Source organism: Psittacula echo (genome assembly GCF_963264785.1).
Source record: "Psittacula echo genome assembly, chromosome: 13".
In the NCBI taxonomy this organism is placed as follows: domain Eukaryota; kingdom Metazoa; phylum Chordata; class Aves; order Psittaciformes; family Psittacidae; genus Psittacula; species Psittacula echo.
The window spans coordinates 2273366-2288541 of NC_137749.1; the positions used below are offsets into that span (position 1 = coordinate 2273366).

Sequence of the window (15176 nt, forward strand, 5' to 3'; positions counted from 1 at the left end):
TGCTTTGCTCCATGTGCAGAGCTTTTGGATATGTAATTCCATATGACACTCGTGCTACTATGGGAGACTAAGGCATGGGTTGTTCAAGACAACTAGACTGTTGGGCATTCCTTTCTCATGTCTGCAGGGAACTTAAAGTATATTCCCTGTGTGTGTATATATATATATATATATATAAAAACAGCTCCCATTTTGCATTTTGTCTTCTGCAGGAGAACATTTAGTGGTGGCCTATTTACTTTGCAGTCGTTGGCCTTTGTATTATGGCTCTTTCCAGTGTGCTATATGTGCAAGAAGCTGTGCAATATTTGTCACAAAGCTTTGAGTTAAGTTCTATGGAAAACCAGTAGTTTAAAGGATCAGCTAGAACCCTTACTCTGTAATAAGCTGACTAACTTCTATTCAAAATAAATCTGCTTTACCTTAGAGACCAGTGTTTCAGCCTAGTATCTTGGGAAACCTCTGGCTAACTGCTACTTCATGCAGTGAAACACGTGGCTATTGCTGTGTCCTGCTGCAGACATACAGAAAGAACAGAGTTGAAAGGAAAACCTTAGTACGCATTACTCAAGGAAGGTTAGTGACTGAGTGGAACAATGCCATAATTAAAAAAGGCTTATAGAATACCATAAGGACAAAATGGATACAAGAAGTCAGTTTATTTGTGCTCACTGTAGATATAATTACAATTAGACTACAAAGTATATTTTACATCAAGTACACCATTTACAGTTTTAGAAACAGTTTATCATAATTACACAAAGTTATGTTTGTATGAATGAAGTCTTAGAGAGATGCTGACAGCAGACTTAAACGTGGAGAAATACAGAAGGAAATAAACTAATCCTTCCTAAAATGAAAGTGCAGAATATGAACATTATTCTTGAGTAGAAACAGGAAATTTTACTGTAATTCTAAACTGTTTCAACAAAAAGAGGATGGAGAAGGAACAGCCTTGAACAGTTAAAAAAATGTGTAAAGCTCAGGATAGCTTTTGATATAAGAGCATTGAGGTTTTAGATTAATGTTCACTTGACTGTAGGAGCATTCTCAATGCATGGCCCTCCTGTTGCCAGCAGAGGGAGAAAAGGGTAAATTCAAGACCTTATCAATGACAGTTCAAGTACAGATGTCTCTGGTCCATTCAAATACATCTGGAAGGTGAAAAAACACTATTAATAGGGCTTAGGAAAAGGGGAGAGCATCTAAAACCTGTGAAGGTATCTGAAAGCGTAATGCTTCACATGGCACAGATTTGGTCCAAATAAAATGAATTATTTTAATTAATAAAGGGATATTTTATTATATACAATATATTTTACAAAAATAAATCAGCTAACAGGTATTTTTGCTAAAAGTTGAGTGAAATTCTTAGTGTAGAAAAACAAAAGGAGAAAGCACTGTGTGAGGTACAGAAGTGGTTTGGTTTACCTTCAGAAGGTTGGATGATGGTACATCTGCCAGAGTGGGGTTTCCACATTTCTCTTGATATTCTCGAATTAGGGCTGTAGCATCATCAATGCTGTAGGAGGCAAAAGTTTACCAACTTCATCAACCTAAACACCCTAAAAGGCCAAGAATTCAGACTATATAGACTGAAGTGGAACAATAAGGTATGACCCCACATTTTTGCAGTCAGATAGCTCCCGTCATTTCCCAGTAGAGGGAAACAAGCCATGACAAGCCTAGCATTTAATCTGTGACTGCTAATAAAATCAGTATATAGTAGAGTTTAAACAGTTATTTATTGGTTCCTATTCCATTCTGACTGCAGGATAGCTGGTAACTCACAATACCAAGTATTTGGGGTGTGAAGTGAAAGGCTACAGCTGTGTTCAATACCCCAGTGCTGTGAATCACCACTGATGGATTCCTGATTGAGAACAGCCCTGCAGCAGGCTCAGCAGCAAGCTCCTTTGTTTTATTTAAGTGGAACGTAAGAGGTATTTCTGGCTCTTGAAAACCACTAATTCCTAAGTCTGGAGTACAGGCAGTTCATTTATTTTTTTCAGTGCTTTTATTGCTGAAGCTGTGACTCTGACACCACTAAGCTATCATCTGAAGGTATGGTCAAGTGATTCAAAAGTGTTTGCTTTTTCAGTCAGGTTATTTGTGCTGTTTTAACTGCATTTGATCTGGTTGCCAGTCCAGGCTCTACAAATTGTTACCTTGCCTTGAATGACGCTGTGAAACTCTGGCCTGAGTATGCAAAGTAGTGAGGTGTGATTCTTATTTTATTCATTTAACTTAGCACTACTTCAGAAATTCTTGGAGACTAAGTACTAGAGAATCTCACTGACATAAACTGAACTAAACTAAAAGAGAGATTGAGCTTCTGTTACTATCAGTAATGGATCACCTGTTTCACCTTTTATTAACTTACCAGTTCTTCTTTACAAAGTAATCCACAAGTTCTTTCAGTCTGTGAGTACTCATCAGTTGTTGCTTCAACAGTGGAAAATACTTAGTTTTCAAGAATTTTTCATACAGCTTCTCATTTATGATGCTGTCCAAAACCAAAGATCGGATCTGTAGATTGAAGGTTTAGTAATAAAAAAGCATTAATACTTTAAACACAAGAAATTTTACTGTTGAATGAAAAGAGCTCAGTTTTCTTGCTGGACTCCCATAGAGCAGGGTTATTGTTTTATTTTAAGCTTTATGTTTTAGTGCTGAAAATGACAGATTTTACAGATTAAGAAACTTGCCCTTAGGAAGGCAGCCCAAGACAAAGCAACAGAGTGCAGTTTTATAAGCTTTTTGGCCTTTTAGTTTAAAATACTATTTAGAAAAATACAGGCATAGTGTGTAAACAATGCTGGCCCACAAACAGAGCAGCCTGTAACACTGTGTGTATATACAAGGAGTTTCTCAGTTGCACAACATTAATAAGAATGCAAAAATTCCTGCAAAAGTTTCTCTGTTTTACAAGCATGCAGTATGTCAACTAATGCTTGGCAAGATCAGGGCAGAGAGGAAAACAGGTTCTGAGTACCTTTATCTTCTTGTCTAACAAAAAGCCCCAAAGTCAAAGGTAAGTGAAGTAAATAACATTTCCTTTATTTACCTGAGAAGCAAACGCTACTACTTCTCCAGTGTTCATGTGCTCATCTATTTGTTGCAGCACGGTTTCTGCATTACATGTCGATAAGAAGCCCTTGTAAAAGTAAGTTACAAAACATTATTAATATGAGTGATTAAAGTAGAAACTCTTCCTTCAGAGCAAGTATTTGATTTATTCAGGATCAATATTTTGAATTTCTAGATACAAACATGAAATCATTAAACCAGGTTCTGTGCTCTTTGAGAGATAATACTCATAGCTTTTAACTCAGGGTATTTTGCTGTAGCTATTAGAGATGATTTTGGGGTTTTTGACTCACTGCCAGCAGACCAAATGTCTTGCACTAGTGCTGTAATTTGGGAAAATCTTTCTGAGCTTAATTTTAATGACTGGAAGTCTGTGAATTTGAGATGCTTTTAGTAGTGCCAGTTTGCTCCTTACAGCTAATAGGAATGGCCTTCACCTGGGAGAACAATAAGCAGAGCATACATTAATGGAAACAAATGAGAGGAAACTCAAGATACATGAATAGTGAGGAAATGGCTTTAAGGCAAAAGGTTTACATCAGAACTTGGAAAGATGTTTGATATGCATTACAAGAAGTCTAAGGGGCTTCCAGCTCAGCACTTTTCTGTGGTAGGATTCAGTACTTTTCCTACAATCTGTTGTCAAACTACCCACCTGGCAGCTCCTTAGCAATTACATGTTATCAACTCCACACTACTCTAGCAGGTATATGGCCTAAGGCTTGGGTTTTGTTGAGGTTTTTACATGAGCTTTATGGGTGGGATCCCATAAAATGTCCTCTGATTCACAAAGGGCAGTCATATGACACAGCTGCTGAGGATGACTTGAAGCTGCTGCTGTTGCTTTAAAAAAAGGAAGTGTTCACATGATCCCTTTTAGAAGGACAGACTCAAAGCAACAGCCTTTGTGGATGGGAAATGCGGAGCAGCTGTCAGCAGTGACGTATTTAAACAAGCTGGAATTACATGTTACCATCTTTTACAGTCTCTCTTGAACATAACACACTTAAATGCATTCCCTTGCACAGACAGAACACAAAACTTACTATTTACCTGAATTTGCTGTTCTCGCTTCTCAGACTGAGGGATCAGCAACAGGCACCCCAAAGCAAAGGCTGGAAGGTCCAACTGTGCATATTGTTTAGCTATTCCAATGACATCCAAGTCAGCTAGAACAGGACACCTTCACAAGAAGATTAAGAATGATATATAAAAAGTTCTCAACATATATACGTATGTGATTTTTATGCCAGATAGGACAATAGTTTTACTTCATCTTTTCAGAAACAGCCAAGCTATGGGAGTTGAAGTTTCATGCAATGCAAATGCATGACAATTTTCTATCTCTTTCTCTCCTCCTTCTCTTTCAAACAGCCAAGGCGCTATTTTGAGGGGAAGTGTTGGCCAACTGCCCAGAGTAGTGCTTTGGTACATATGTATATGCACAGTGGTGTAGGTATGTTCTTCAGCTGGATCCTTTTCCAGTGTTTCCTATCTAACCTTTCAGCTCAAGTTGGGCTCTCTGAGCTCTGGTGCTTCCCTTGAGCAAGTCAGAGCATTGTGGTGAATAAGATGATGATTTACTGTGTTTTGGTTTTTAAATAGTAAATGCAATACAGAACTGGTTTACGTAAAGAGTGTTTTGGCACATTCATAACATAGGTTAAGTGCATTTATAGATTTACAGCTTTTAGATTTTTGTCATGTCTTTGTAGGAATGTTAATTCTTTCTCTCATGCACTCTGTGTTCGTGTTTTAGAAAATATGCTAGTTTGTGGGCTAAGAAAGAGATTAAGTGGACTTTTAGGGTTGAGTACGAGTCCTTTAAAAATGTAAGGACAGGAACAGCTATCCCTCATGGCGCAGACTGGGCAGATAAATTAGTTTTCAGCAGCCTGTGCTGCTGGTTCCGAGTCCCCGTTCAGAGAGCAGTTCCCAGCCCAGTTTGAACAACCAAGATACTGAGTTACAGCATGTGTTACCAACAGTCTTCAGCCAAGCACTGACTTTCTGTATAGGTATGTGTCCTGATCCTATGCTTCCCCCACAAGAGGCAAAACGTTCTTACTCATGACTAAAGTTCCCTGGTTTTCAGAGCAGCTTTGTATGTTCCAGGGAGACTGTTGGATGAGAAATTAAACAGGCATTCCCACTTAAATTAATACAAACGTGGGCTTTACTGTTTACTTACTTGAGCAGAATCACAAAACACTCGCAACATTCCTCCAACTGTTTAGGACTCGGTGGACATGAAGCTAAGAAATAAAGAAAACATGATAAAGTGTGTGTGTACGTATATATATATATATACGTGTATATATATATCCCAAGTTACTACATAAGCCTGATAGCCAACATCAACCTTACCTACGAGAAACGGTGACAGAACCACACTTCTCCAAGCTCGGCCAAAGCTGGGAATCTGTTGACAACAAAGTATTAAGGTAAAAGCCAAATACAGTTGTAACTAAGTGTACAAGTAAACACAGACATCCTGACCCACTGTGGGTGGAAGAAGACAGTCAATTTTCTTTTATTTCTATCCTGGATGGATTATTCTCATAGTCTGAGATTTAGCCATGTTGTGACTGATGGCAACGCTACAAAACCCTCCAGGTCAGTGTTTACTGAAGGAACCACAAATGCAAAACATGCTGTTTCAGTGATTAATAGCAATGCTCATCTCCATATTGCATTGTCATAAAAATAATAATTCACAAAGAATCTTTTCATGCATAACATTTCAGGGCACAGATGCTGCCATTAACATATGCACACAGGATGCTAAATTCCTGTTGAGTGAAGAAAAACTTACCTCCCATAATAAATGAATCCCAGTAATTGCTATCAAAACTCTTCTTAAATATTGAATCTGAAAAAAAAAGGAAAAAAAAAATCCAACTTCATTATAAAATCCTACAGTGCTTTTGAAGATTTGGTGATAATCTACAGAATTGCATTGTACTTGTCTGCAGGTTGAAACGTTCCTTTGGGAGCACCAACTGATGCATATGGAAATATGGTTTATAGTTCAGTAAATTATCACAAGCAGTAGCAGCATACTTTGTCTCAGTAAATACCCAAGATTTCTGTTAATCTTAATACAACTGATGCTGAAAATTTATGATCCCACCTTCTTTGCTATTAGTACCTGAATCTCATTAGATTACAACTGGCTTCAATACCTGCTCATGATAGAGCCACGTTGCCAGGCACATCTGTTACCTCCTTAGGCTGTAGCAATGTTACATAGAGTTTAACAATGAGAGGTAATTAAGATTCTGAGTGACAAAAATCAGGATTGCTATTTAGCAGGGATGATATTTTTGTGTGTGTGTATATGTACACACGTATATACATAAACGCAGTTTGTATATATATATTTGCACACAAAAATATGCATATTTTGCAAATTTATAATAATATGAATAAATATTTCAGTTATCATAGGACTTGCTCTTGCCACCTGAAAGGCTTTTTAAAAAAACCCAACAAACCAGAACAATTTAAGATAAAAATTCTCAAGCAGTACTGCTAAACCACACATTCCTCAAAGCTTCATCCACTCAGTATCCAAGAGCCCAAAGTAACCATGTAAATGATCAGTAATTGTTCAGAGTATGTTTGTAGTTTATCTATTTTCCCATTCTTTAGAAATCAGTGGATTAAAAAAAAAAGCCTTTTTCTCACCTTGCTGCAGAACTTCATGCTTAAAAATTCCTTACCATATTGAAACCCTGGAGTTTCTGTAGTAGGCCATTCCACAGTTGAGTATCGTATACTTTATATTCTAGACTAAGTTCTGCCACCAATCTGACAGCCTAAAGGAGAGCAAGGACATGCTGTATTTTAACATATGTTCATGATCAGCTGTGCTGCTTGCCAGCACATCAAAGGTTGGGGTCTTTTTTGTCACTCTGAAAGAGGAGAGTATTTGGGAGAGTACATACTCACTGGTATTTTACATGTACATGTGTATTTTACATGTCACGCATGTAACAAACAAACAATCACAAAGGATTTAAAAATCATACCGTGGGTTCATGGCTGTGATTCTTCCATAGCCCTTTTATCATTCCTTCCTTAGGACTGTTATGAAATGATTCAAAAGTATATGGAATATTCAAGATTTCAAACTCTGCCAGGTAAATGAAGCATTTTAGAAAATACCTGTTAAAAAAGTCCCCCCCCCAACACCAGGAGTTAATGATTGTTACAGGGATTATTATATTATAACTTACATAATCAGGCTTAGGATAATATTGGGAAAGTGTTCTATTGCTTAAAAGGAAGAAAGGAAAAAACAATGTATTCTGTATTTGTGCTTATGAGGGAGATTTTAATGAAGTAAAAGACTGTCTGGTAATTGCTTAGGGAAACCTCATTCACCTGGAGAATGGATGGTTTGGATCAGCTCTAAAGATAAACCAGTTACTGTAACTCTTGCAACTCAAATGTCATTCATGCACAGTGACTGAATGTTGACAGAATCCCTTACACAGCTGTGTGGTGTGATGAACTCTAAAATGATCAATTTCCATGAAAAAGGCTCTAATTCCAGATGCTAGGTATTTTCTAAGTTAATTCTACAGATATTTTCAAAGTAACAACATTTTGCTGTTGGGGTTTTGGTTCCTTATTTTTGCAGAAGAATATGTCTTTGCAAGATGACCAGTTCTGACTTACATGATTATGACATATATGGGTGGGAGAAAATGCTTCAGTCACTAGAGAAGTCACTGTAATCTATGCAAAATGGAGCAAGATATTTTCCATGTAAATGTCATATTACTTCCAGGTTTTCAAATTAGGACTGTGATCCATTTGATTACATTACAGTGAAGTTAAAAGATCTAATTCTGCTCTTCAGAAATACAATTTAAGAGCTCAAGAAACAGATTAGTAAAAAAGAATTCTCCAAATATCATGTATTTTTTTTCCAAGGGCTGTTAAAGACCAACAAAACACCATTATTAAGGAACACCTTAAGGAAAATTCTTCTTACTTTACTTTCTCAATGGTTTTCTTGAAGAGTGATTCCACAGTGTTGGTATCTGCCAAGTAGAGCAGACACTTAAGTGCTCTGCTCCTGTGAGCGAATGTCAGCTGACAATCACCAATTGGCTGAGAGGGGGAGAAAACACCACAGTGAAAAGTCACAAGAACTGGTTGAACAACTAGAAAGAGGGTTATACATGTTTACTACATGTTTATTATGATCCTTTCTAAGATGGCTTTGATTCATTTAGTAGAAATCATGCTAAATAATAGCTTGGTTCACCTTTAACTTTTATACTAATCAGACTATTTGTCAACTTCAAAGACTGCTGCTAAACCAGGTAGTTTTCTAGATTTATGACTATTAATGCAGGCAAGTAAAATACCAGTGACATACAGTATCACAAATACATTTAGTAAGTGTGAAAGACTGAAGGTTAAGGTTCTGCTAAAACAATTTTACCAGTCTGCTTTAATTCCATCCAAATTTAGCCAAGGTATCACACCAGCTGAAGCACATTCTAGAAGAACATTTAATGAAGTTATTTTCAGATATTATCAGGAATAAACTTAGAAAACCAGAGTTCAAGGGCTGCTCTTGACAGCCAGTAACAAAATTCAATGAACACCTCAGTTCTACTCCAAAGATGGGGAGAAAAATAGAGCTCATACAGATACATAAATATCTAAAACACAGATACAGAGGCCTTAGGTTGAAATCTGTGCAGTTAAGCAGACAACACTTGATCTTAATAAGAGGCAAAAATTTCAGAAGTAGCAAGCTAAAATAAGAATTTAGGAACTTACAGATGTAGCAGATGTTGTAATTGCAAAAAGCAGTCTTGAACTGTAATCCATTGGGCGAGACTGAAGTAGGTAGATAACTCTGCAAGAATGCCTTTGGTTTTAATACAAGTGTAGCATCACAACTAAAATAATGTATCAATACTCATTCAAACATAAATATATTTCAGAATATATGTAAAAGAGATTAGGGATAAGAGATTGCAAGGATATAGAAAATGAGGAGAAAACCTCCAAAGAGCTACTCTTAATCACTTACTTATGTCTGTAAGTTACTGTGAATGGTGCTTCATTGCGTATTTGATGATTCAAAACTGATGTCACCAGAAAGTAAAAATACAACCACAACAGTGAGTACTGAACTACAGTGTCTAGTGTCTTTAAAAGGCCCGATACAGTTAAACTTGCCAGTTAATAATAATATTACATGTAAGACAACACACATACCTTCGGAGTTCTTCATCTTCCTGTGCATCTCCAAAGATTTCTTGAGTTTTCTTTAGAAAGACATGAAAATCTAGTTGTGAAAATTTTCTAAATTGTTTGGATAAATAAATGGGTCATGTTCTTGCTTAAGCCCTGTCTTAAAAGCTGGGCTCCCCTGCTAATGCGGCCAAGGAAAGGAATACTGGTTTTATCAGTCCTTTATTTGTTGGCAGTCAACACATTTCCCAGCCTGCTAGCTGGTATTCTGAAGCAGAGGCCTTCTCCCTGCTCTTTCTCACCCAGCTGTATGCTGCAGAGACAATACCTAATTCTGTTAGCAACAAGAGAGGATTCATTCTCTTTCCAATTCTAAAAATCAACGTTTGTTGATGCTGATATATTTAAACCTCCTTTACTCTGGCTACACAGCCTTACTGTAGCACCAAAGATAAGATTTTAATCTCTATACAGAGAGAAGGGAAAGTATTTCAAATCCTTCTCAGTAGACACAGTAGTGTGGAACAGTGTTTGAAAAGTACTGACATTGTTATTAGTCTGAACTTGGGTGCATCTTAAATAGATTCACGAATCTTTTGAACAAAAGATTAAAATATGCATATTCTATGTAATTCATCACTTTTCTCCAAACCCAAACCTCCTGTGCTGACTTACTTCTGAGGGCAGTATACTTGGACACAGCCATTTATCCAGCAGTTTATCCCATATTTTGTTCATGTCCAAATCATTAATTTCAGCTATCTCCTTAGCTGCCATATGGATATCTACATAAATAGGGAGAGACAATATATTTACAAACTAGTATTAGCTTGCTTAGCATTTTCTGAAGAACTTAATTTTACTCCTTGGAAACTTGATTATGGACACTCACCTGGATAATCTCTGCCAGCTGGATTTTGGATTCTTTGGTCTATACTGTGGTGTTCATACAGTAAAGTGATAAGGTTTGCTGGCTTCCCAACAGACTTTAAATGCTCTGCAGTGTTCAGGTGATGTGTTATTAGAATATTTTCTGTTGCTGATCGCTTATACTGCATATGTAATTTCTTCTGTAGGACTGCCACTTTTTCATGAGAGTCATCCTTCAGCAAAACACAATTTTATATAAAATAACCTTCTTTTACTCAAAAGCACTAGAAAATTCATCTTTTTATAACATAAATCAGTGAGCTGGGTAGCAAGATCTGTTCTTCAGATGTGTCCCCGTACCTACAGGTACTTTTTCTGTGAATAGACAGTATTGGCCATCCTGCTTTAGCAAGAAAAAAACAATTAAAATAAGTACCACATGCACCAGTATGTGCAATTAAGGCATTCTGAGGTAAGATGGAAAAGGAAAAAGATTTAATATTAAATCTTGGCTGCTAGAATTAGTTTGATTTGGCAGAATTCTACTCAAAGATGTGACCAAGAATCAAAGAATTATTTAGTGTTCATTGTGTCTCAACAACCCCATAGCAAGTTTGATATTTGTAAGCAAGGCTGAGATTCTTATTCACCTTTCCCTATCAACCATGTAAAAACGAGCCAGAGAGTCAGGCCAAAGCAGACTTTCTTTATATGTACTACTACAAATAGCTAAAGAATCTTGGAACTCAAAGCAAAAGTCAGTAATGCCACTGATCTAACAGCTGAATAGATTCCAACTCATTCTCCTGCAGCAAGAAAAACGCACCCAACAGGAGAAAGAACATATTATTCATCCTTAAAACCCTCTATTGTTTGTCCAGCCTTCAGGAACTGTAAGCCAAATTTTTGCTAAGTTGTGAAAAGGAGAATGTTATGGGAGAGAGTGTTGGTTATGGTACAATTTACACACCACAATCAAGCCACTAACATAAGTACCCAACTATACAACAACACTCTTGCAAGCAGTTTACCATTAACTTAGCTGTAGTGTTCTTCAGCCATTTCTCAGTTAGATGGAGACAGAATTTCAGTGCTTGAATATGGTCAGGACCTTTTTTAAAGATAAAAAGAAAGGGGGGAAGGAAGTAAACAACATAAGTTTTCATTAATCCTTTCTACAGTATAGAATATATCTGTTTTATTTCAAAGAACTAAAAATAATTAGATGCTATTTAAAATATTAGGAAAGATCTTGTGCCTAAAGAGCAAAAAAAAATATTTACTATTTGGAATAAGTTAACAGAAAAGCTAGTTTTAATTTGGCTGAAATATTTGCTTTTGCTGGAAAACTTGTCTGAAGGTGGTAGGAACATGCAGAAACTTTCAGCAAGACAACACAGCTTAAAAAGAGTAAGAAAAGGATTTAAGAGTGATGCTGTGTTATAGAATAGCTGTTCAAAATTGGATGTAGGAGACAAATGCATTTTTATTCTCAGACTTCCCAGGGTTTTACCCAACACTGAACAAATGTTTGGTCACAGGCTTCAAACCTATCCTTTTCCTCCCATTACTTCACCCCTCAAGTAATCGCATGCACCTCACCTGTCGGAAATTCTTGTGCCATCTTGTGAGCAATAGCCACAGCCCATTCTGGGTTAACTATGGACAGCAGATATGACTGGATGGTCTGCAAGGTTTTAGCTGTTTCCTTGCTAACAATGGATGTATATCCAGTGTTTCTCATTTCATATATTTTTGGTTTCAGTTTCTTTTCAAAGACATGTTGAGCTGCAGACATGTGTAAGGTATCCAGTGAAACCTAGGAAAACATTGAAGTAGATGAAGAGTTGCCAGAAGTTCTATAGTGAGGCCAAAATCATGGAAAAGAAAGAAGCTATTTTTTTTTTGGCAGGGGGGAGAAAGAATGATTTTGAAATAAATTCTTTCAGGATGCTACTTTACCTTCATTAGTTTGGAAATCAGCAGAAGTGTTGGGAAGGATTCCTCACTGAGCTCTGCAGCTGAAAGGAAAAAGATGTATGATAGTGTCACACACGTATGATAGTGTCACAGTCCAGTTCTGCTTTATCTACGAAATTAAGCACTTTCAGTTTATTGTTAGATTCAGACTTCCATTGGGAAAGAATATAATCCTAATTATCCCCAGTGGCCTGGGAAGGGGGGTACATGCGTTACTTTAGTCATTGAAAGGTCGCAAGAAAGTATCTGAGGACAGAATTCTGCACTGTGTACATTGTTTTAGCTCCACTCAAAGCCAGTTATCTTACCAGTAGCAATTTAGGAGCACAAGTGCTTTCAGAAGTAGTTGGGATGAAAGCTGCATTAGTAAAGAATACAATGAATATCAAATATATATGGTAGAACTCTGAAGTTCACAAATAGCAGAGAAAGGGAATTATACATCTATCTAGCCACAAAAAATACTGAACTTACCTATAATGTTCCAGAAGCATTGTGCAGTTCTAAAGAATATCAGATGAAAGGGCAGTCTGGTTTGAGCAGCTGGAGACAAGGGAATCATGTGCTCCAAAACATATTGGTGTTCTAGGTCTACAGGTGAGGAAATTCTTTTATAAGATTCCAGATGTTTGAGGAGACTCAAGGCCTAGGGAGGAAGAAAAGGAAAAAAAAAAAAAAAAAAAGAAAAAGTAAGGAAAAAAACCAAGGAAAAGGCAAAAAAGCCACAAGATTACTGTATTTCTACCTGCTCCTCCCAGTAAACATGCCTAAATACTGGACGTATTTGGGGTTTTGGGCAGAGTTAGTACGTATTGGTAGTTTTCATCCCTGCTATGAGCCATTGCTGAGAAACAACTAGAGATGACTATTTCTTGAATGCTATTTCTGAATGAGAACTATGCTAATAAATAGAGAAAACAGAATATAGATGCCATTAGCAAGGTAATATCTTGACATACCTGATTCAGCTGGATACTGGTGTTCTTCTCATCAGCATTTTGTATCACTTTCAGGACAATTTCAATAGTTTCATAGTCATAAGGATCAAGCTGTTCAAAATAATGATCTATTTTATACAATCTTATATGAATTGTCTTAGAAAAACATACAACTGAGTTAACTTTTCCCAATTTTAATACAAACTATATTGTTTCTGCAGCATTATGTCAACAGAAGCACTATGACGTACTTCTCTAAAACAAAAGACTTCCACTTCATAGTCCTAACGCCTAAAAAAGCTGTCAGGATGTTGCAGAAAGACCAAAGGTGATGAAAGAAAAACAGACAAAAACCCCAACAATCCTCTCCCCCCCCCAATAAGAAAATCCCCAAACCCAACCAAACAAAAAAGACCCAACCAAGATGTAAACTATCTGCCCTCATCTCTTCTTCCTGTAGCACTCTGAATTACTTCCAGTGTGCTGAAACTTAAAAATTACTTTTTTCCTTTGATTATTTTCAGGTTGCTGTTTTAAGGGAGGTCAGGAAGAAAGCGTCTACCTGTCTTTAAAGAAAGTTAGATGTGTTGTCTGTTTTTTTCCCCCTACAGAAGTAGAAAACCAAACACTAACATTTAAATTCTTTAGGAAAACTAGAAAAAAATATAACCTTTTAGTATTTCTGTGTTGCTATTAATGTGTCATTCAAGTGACATGCAGCATTTGAGGCTAGATACATACTCCAGGGATTCTCTGTGTTTGTTTTGGTGTGTTGTTATACTGTTTTACCTTGTACAGTATTCCACTGAGGCTGATGACCAGCTCTTCCGTGCTTTTCAGCAGAGGAATTATTTCCAGTGCTCTAGCTAGTAAGGTGGAATGAGATTGCTTCGCCCTGCATTCTGCAGAGTCATCTTCGACGTGATTTGTATTAGCATTCTGGAGAAGAAGTGTCTCAATGCAAAGCTGCAGTGCGGCATCACTGTCCAGCTTGAAAGTACTGGAAGAGGACAGAGTATTATTTTCCCTGCGAACTTTAGTGTTGTCAAGGTGCTTATTTCCTTATGAATAATTCACTAGAGAGCAGTATGTATTCTGAATAATACTAAAAAAACCCCCCCAATAAACAGAACAATTTGCATATTACATGAACTAGGATCTATTTAAACCCAAATAGATTTCAGGATAGTTATTAGTACAGCAGCAGTTAAACACAATTGATTTGCTTCAATTCTTACCTGCAGTAATTCAATATGAGATCTGTGTCTGCTTTTGGATTTTGTACCAGTGTTCTTATGAGCTCCTTTTTCCTTATTGGTGGTTGTCTAAATACAGTCTCAAAAGAAATCTGCAGATAAACAAACATTTTTATCTTCTTTCCAAAGATGTCTTTTAGACAATATCCAGATTAATTCCTACATAGTCAACCTTTTATGTTCTCTTTACTTTCAGACACTTTTAGAGCAGGAAAAACCAGTGCATTTGCTGACTATGCCCTGTGCCAAATAATACTTAAGCACCTAAAATTTCTTTTATAGTACCCTCAGTTATTGCATTTCTAAGTTTCTGAGGTTTATTTAAGCAGACAATCAGAATGAAAAATTAAAACCAAAACCCCAACTGACATTTGAATGGGAAATGTGTCTAAAAATCACAGTGCATCTCAGAATATATGGATGTTTATCAGTTAATAAAACCTTAACATAAATCAACTAATCATTCAAACTTACACCAAGTTGACCAAGTTGGATACCCCACTCTGCATCAGTAACCAGTTCCTGGAACTTCTTTTTTTCTTCAGCTTCATCAGGCTGGTTAGCAAGCTGTGCTCCAATCAGAGCCACTGCCTGAAAGGAGTGAGAAGGGAAGTGAACACAGGTATAATAAATAATCTGAACATTGAGTCTAAATCCATAGAGGAACTTAAAACAAGTTGTAGATGATCACGTAACTATGTAAAATGAAAATAAGCCTCACAGAGGTAGTATAAGCATTATCCCATCTCCTGAGCTGGCAGTTCAAAGCTACTTTAAAAATTAATCTATTTCTCAGAAATATTTTGTTAATATTATA

General features: G+C 36.7%; 1 protein-coding gene across 1 annotated transcript in view; it reads right to left on the reverse strand.

Moving 5' to 3' along the window:
- Nucleotides 1–820: 820 nt before the first annotated feature.
- The window catches only part of KNTC1 (kinetochore associated 1), a gene marked incomplete at its 5' end in the record, with an annotated part of 35691 nt that continues 21335 nt past the window's right edge, over nucleotides 821–15176 (reverse strand). Inside the window, 23 exons of the mRNA XM_080628304.1 lie at nucleotides 821–1154; nucleotides 1432–1522; nucleotides 2384–2529; nucleotides 3068–3157; nucleotides 4144–4273; nucleotides 5282–5345; nucleotides 5458–5512; nucleotides 5906–5962; nucleotides 6816–6911; nucleotides 7125–7260; nucleotides 8096–8214; nucleotides 8896–8974; nucleotides 9340–9389; nucleotides 9991–10100; nucleotides 10208–10418; nucleotides 11223–11296; nucleotides 11788–12004; nucleotides 12148–12206; nucleotides 12640–12811; nucleotides 13125–13214; nucleotides 13893–14103; nucleotides 14342–14451; nucleotides 14834–14950. Coding sequence (XP_080484430.1) covers nucleotides 1098–1154; nucleotides 1432–1522; nucleotides 2384–2529; nucleotides 3068–3157; nucleotides 4144–4273; nucleotides 5282–5345; nucleotides 5458–5512; nucleotides 5906–5962; nucleotides 6816–6911; nucleotides 7125–7260; nucleotides 8096–8214; nucleotides 8896–8974; nucleotides 9340–9389; nucleotides 9991–10100; nucleotides 10208–10418; nucleotides 11223–11296; nucleotides 11788–12004; nucleotides 12148–12206; nucleotides 12640–12811; nucleotides 13125–13214; nucleotides 13893–14103; nucleotides 14342–14451; nucleotides 14834–14950 — 2541 coding nt within the window. The 3' untranslated portion in view covers nucleotides 821–1097. The remainder of the gene's footprint in view (nucleotides 1155–1431; nucleotides 1523–2383; nucleotides 2530–3067; nucleotides 3158–4143; nucleotides 4274–5281; nucleotides 5346–5457; nucleotides 5513–5905; nucleotides 5963–6815; nucleotides 6912–7124; nucleotides 7261–8095; nucleotides 8215–8895; nucleotides 8975–9339; nucleotides 9390–9990; nucleotides 10101–10207; nucleotides 10419–11222; nucleotides 11297–11787; nucleotides 12005–12147; nucleotides 12207–12639; nucleotides 12812–13124; nucleotides 13215–13892; nucleotides 14104–14341; nucleotides 14452–14833; nucleotides 14951–15176) is intronic.